The sequence below is a fragment of the Miscanthus floridulus genome, chromosome 12 (genome assembly GCF_019320115.1).
Source record: "Miscanthus floridulus cultivar M001 chromosome 12, ASM1932011v1, whole genome shotgun sequence".
NCBI classification, from domain to species: Eukaryota; Viridiplantae; Streptophyta; class Magnoliopsida; order Poales; family Poaceae; genus Miscanthus; species Miscanthus floridulus.
The window spans coordinates 79,387,509-79,392,028 of record NC_089591.1 but is presented as its reverse complement, the minus strand read 5'-3'; the positions used below and the strand labels follow the sequence as shown (position 1 = coordinate 79,392,028).

The 4,520-nt window shown below is 53.4% G+C and overlaps 1 protein-coding gene across 1 annotated transcript in view; it reads right to left on the bottom strand.

The window, feature by feature from the left end:
- Positions 1-3,733: 3,733 nt before the first annotated feature.
- The window catches only part of LOC136496221 (uncharacterized), a 10,809-nt gene continuing 10,022 nt past the window's right edge, over positions 3,734-4,520 (bottom strand). The window contains exon 2 of the mRNA XM_066491899.1: positions 3,734-4,383. Within this exon, the coding sequence (XP_066347996.1) occupies positions 3,734-4,383 (650 nt within the window). The remainder of the gene's footprint in view (positions 4,384-4,520) is intronic.

Genomic DNA, 4,520 nt, shown 5'->3' with positions numbered 1-4,520 from the left:
TTGCTGAGGGCAATGGGACGGCCCTCGGCAAAGAATTATTTTTTTTAAAAAAAATCTTTGCCGAGGGCTTACACGCAGGCCCTCGGCAAAGAATTTTTTTAAAAGTCTTTGCCGAGGGCCTCCAACCATGGCCCTCGGCAAAGAAATGTTGCAGAAATTTTATTTTTTAAAAAAAATCTTTGCCGAGGGCAATGGGACGGCCCTTGGCAAAGGACCCTTTTTGACGAGGGCCTTGGTCATTGCCCTCGGCAAAGAGGCAGAAATTTAATTTTTTTTTGCATTCCATCGACACAAGCATTTCATATATATACATATATATATATATATATATATATACATATATATATATATATATATATATATATATATATATATATATATATCACAGAACCTATTTTCTCACAATATATCACAACCATAATTGTGAACCACAAATCACAATATATTACAACGACAAGTCATATGTTCATCATCATTCACATGTTTATTACGACAAGTTCATGAAATTCAAGCACAAGTCAGAACCATAAACCACAAATATTACAATAAAGTCCAACCACATCACCTAGTACTAGTCCTCATCAAGGTAGCCTATGAGACGGTGGTGAAGGAAAGGCGGGATCACCCGGTGACACACTACCAAATTGATTGGAACCCGCGGACGGATGCTGCACAAAGGAGCAGAGATTGCATGTGAGTAATCCAGGAAAACAGTTTTGGAACTTAGAGATTGCATCTAGTAATCTAGGAATACAAAAAGATTAGACTCAATTGAAAAATTCGACAGCACCTCCCCTGCACGGGGAGGTTTCCAAAACCTGCAAGAAACAACGGCACGAACGTCGACATCCACAACAGCACGAACGTCAACATCCATAACGGCACGAAGGCCGACATACATGCAAAGCACAAGCGAAAAGTGAACTTTCATACTTACAGGAGTAGCTGCAGGAGTAGGAGGTGGAGGAGCTAAAAACTGCACAGGTACACCCGATGCTTGCCCAAGACTTTGCATGATCACCATTATCTCCGCCATCTGCTTCTGCGCGGCCTCGAACGCGACCTGCTGGGCCTGCAGCTGTGCGGTCAGTTCCGCGTTCTGCTCTTGACTTTGCCTTTTTGTTTCTTGCAGCTCGGCCTGCAATATTTCACTCCAATGTATCAGTAATACAAATCTAATTTAGGTGTGTAGATATCAACATACGACGAGTAAAACAGGAATTACCTGGAGTGTCTGGACCTGCTGCAGTGCTGGAGAAGGCCGTGAGCGTATGGGCTGGCTGGAGCTCGTGCTTCGTGCTCGGATAGCGTCGAGGGAGGGAACAGTGGTGGAGTCAATGGTGTCGTCTGCAATCCACAGCCGCCCATGCTTCTTGCCTCCTCCGAGCCTCATGATCGTCTCTGCATCAATAGGCTCAGTGCGCACATTGTAACTTCCCTATAGATCTCCCTTACCGAGGACGTGTACTCTTGGACTTTAGTGTATATGTTCGGGTCGGAGTACACCTAGGGCGGGGCAGTCAGGTCGAAGGAGATAGAGGACGACGCCCTGCCCATGTGGGACATAGCCCATGCAGAGAACTCCGAGACCTCCTCGCCCGGGTGCGCAGCCTCCTACGAGAAAGACGGGAAGATGGTGTGAAATCAAGCAGAATTGAGCATCAAAATAAATGAAAGAAATCACTTATATATGCTTGTTTGTATCCGGGGAGGTTGCGGCTGTCTTGATGGTGAGTTGGACCTTGCCTCATCAAACGTTGTTCCCGCTGCCTCTCGTGTGTGCCAACAAAGTCCTGTGATAACCACTTGTCCACGATCATGGCCCAGCACTCGGGATACGATCGGCACCACCAAGGAATCACCTACAAGTCATCGAGTATTTGACATATAAGAAGATGAAATTGAACCTACTTAATATCAAAACGAATCATTATGAATGTTATTCGCCTACCTCAAGGTACTGGTCCCGGGTCAGCGTAATCAGTCTTGCTTGAGGCTTGGGGAGGGACTGCTTAAGTACCAACCTATAGTAGTCTATGTGGGCTTGGACGCGCCCATGGTGGTGCATCTCAGTGACGTACTTCCTACAAGCTGCGGCAGCCGCCCGATCCGCCTAGGCCTCAAGTCCTTCTTCGGCCTTGAAAAATTTCTACATACAAAACCGATGTATCCATTCATTATTTCAATAAAACATTTAACCAATGAATGAGATGTATTAAGCAATGTTGTGCGAGAGAAACTTACCCAAAACTCCGCCAATATCTGCTCCTACTTGTTGCGGTAAGTGTCATCCGTGACCAGCGCGTACCTGTCCCAGTTGGAGGCTGGCTCCCGCACCACCGGCTCTTCGGACAGTTGCACAATGCTGGGGTACCATTTCCTGCACAAAACACCAAGGATGCTCGTGGGGGTGCGTGCTGGAGTACCTGACAAAACCAACCAGGGCCTGCATAAGTGATTAAGAAAATTTATCAGTTCCTCTTATGATTTCCAACATATCTTATAAAGTAGTTGTGATAACATCTATAGTTACTTACCTCTTTGCCATAGGCCGAATCACTGGGCGGTTGTGAGGAAGCGGAACCGGAGGGAGGCTCGCGGGACCTCGCTCGTAGAGAGTTCGAGTAGTGGTACCCCCTCCATTGCCTCGAGCCCCTTGCCTCCCTCACCCTCGGGTGCCTCGCCTCCCTCGCCCTTGAGCGCCTCGCCTCCCTCGCCCATCTGCTGACCCCTCTCGTCCTCCGATGAGGATGTAGAGAACAACAAGGAAGAGCTGCCGAAACTCGGTCTCGAACGGGAGCAGACCATGGAAACTAACACATCTACGCATCCACGGGCTGTCCAAAAAACATGGACAATCCAAAACAGATACGGTCGTAGATATGCAAAGATCCGCATACCTACGACCGTATCTCTTTCGGATGGGAGACGCCTAACTGGGTTACGCGATCTAAGACAATGATACGGGAGGAGGGCTTATTTATACCTAGGGTGGCGGTGGAGTCAGGCTAGCGGGGCAGTGGCGAGTCGGGGCAGTGACGAGGCGATGCTTTGCAGACAGACCCACAATGCCGACGAAGAGGATCGGGGTCGCTGAGTCCCCTCTGACGTGCTCTTCTCTGCAAAAGAAGAAACACAATACTATAAATTGAAAATTTTGGCAGAACCTTCCCCTGTACGGGGAGGTTTCCAAAACCTGCAAGAAAAAACCGGCATGATAGCCGACAACCACATATCAAGGGAACAAATACGGCACGATGGCCGATAGCCAGATATATATTAATCCACCACCAACACACCACCACCTCCACCACTCACGACCACACCACCACCACCACAACCACCACACCTACCACCAACCTCACCACCATGACGACCACACCACCACCACCATAACCTCCACCACCACGACCACACCACCACCACCACAACCACCACACTACCACCACCACCACGACCACACCACGACATCCACCACAACGAACCATGACCACACCACCACATCCACTACAACGACCACACCACCACATCCACCACAACGACCACACCACCACCACCTCAACGAACACACTACACTCCTTCTCCACCTCCACCTACACCTCCACCATTGCACGCCACCACCACCTCGACCTCCACCTAGACCTCCTCCTTCACCAGCATTGTACACCATGAAGCGAGGGAAGGGCATACCTGGACGTCGTAGGGATGTCGGAGGCCACGGACGGGGTGAGGGTCACGGATGGGGCGGCGTCAAGGGGCCCGGGCGGGGCACCTCCTCCTCCTCTCTTCTCGGCCTCCTCTCTTCTCCTGTTCCCCTTCTCCTCTTCCTCCCTTTCTCCCACCTTCTGCTCGGAATGGGGGCGGGCACGGCGGACAGCGTGGACGGGGTTGGCGGGTGGCGCGGGGTCCTCCTCCTTCTCCAGTGGTCGGCAGATGGCGCGGAGGTTCTCCTCCTCAGGGCGGGTCGGCCGGCGGGCATGGGAGGGCGGCGCGGCTGGGGCGGGGCACCTCCGGCGGGTTGAGGCGAGCGACGAGGTGGGGCTCCTCCGGTGGCCTGCTCCTCCTCCCTCCTCCTCTGGCGGTCGGGGGCTGGGGGCACACGGGGTGGCGGTGGTGGCTGGGCGCGCTGCGGCGGGGCACGCAGCGGCAGTGGGCCACGTGGGGTGGGGCGGTGGTGAGGCGGCGGGGCTCGTAGGGCGACCGGGAGCGCTACGGCGGGCCGCGCGAGGCGGCCGGGCACGCTGCGGCGGGCCGCGCGGGGCGGCCAGGCACGGGGCGGCGCGTGGTGGGGGCGGTGGGGCGGCCGGGTGCGCTGCGGCGGGCCACGTGGGTCGTGCGTGGCGCGGGGCAGCGGCGGGGCGCGCAGCGGCGGCGTCAAGCGTTCTGTGGGCGGGGAATTTGGGCTCTAGCCGATTTACGGTTGGGCCCTTTGTCGAGGGTCCAGATCCAGGGCCCTCGGCAAAGATTTTTATTTTTTTTAAATATTCTTTGCCGAGGGGCTATTGGTCAGGCCCTCGGCA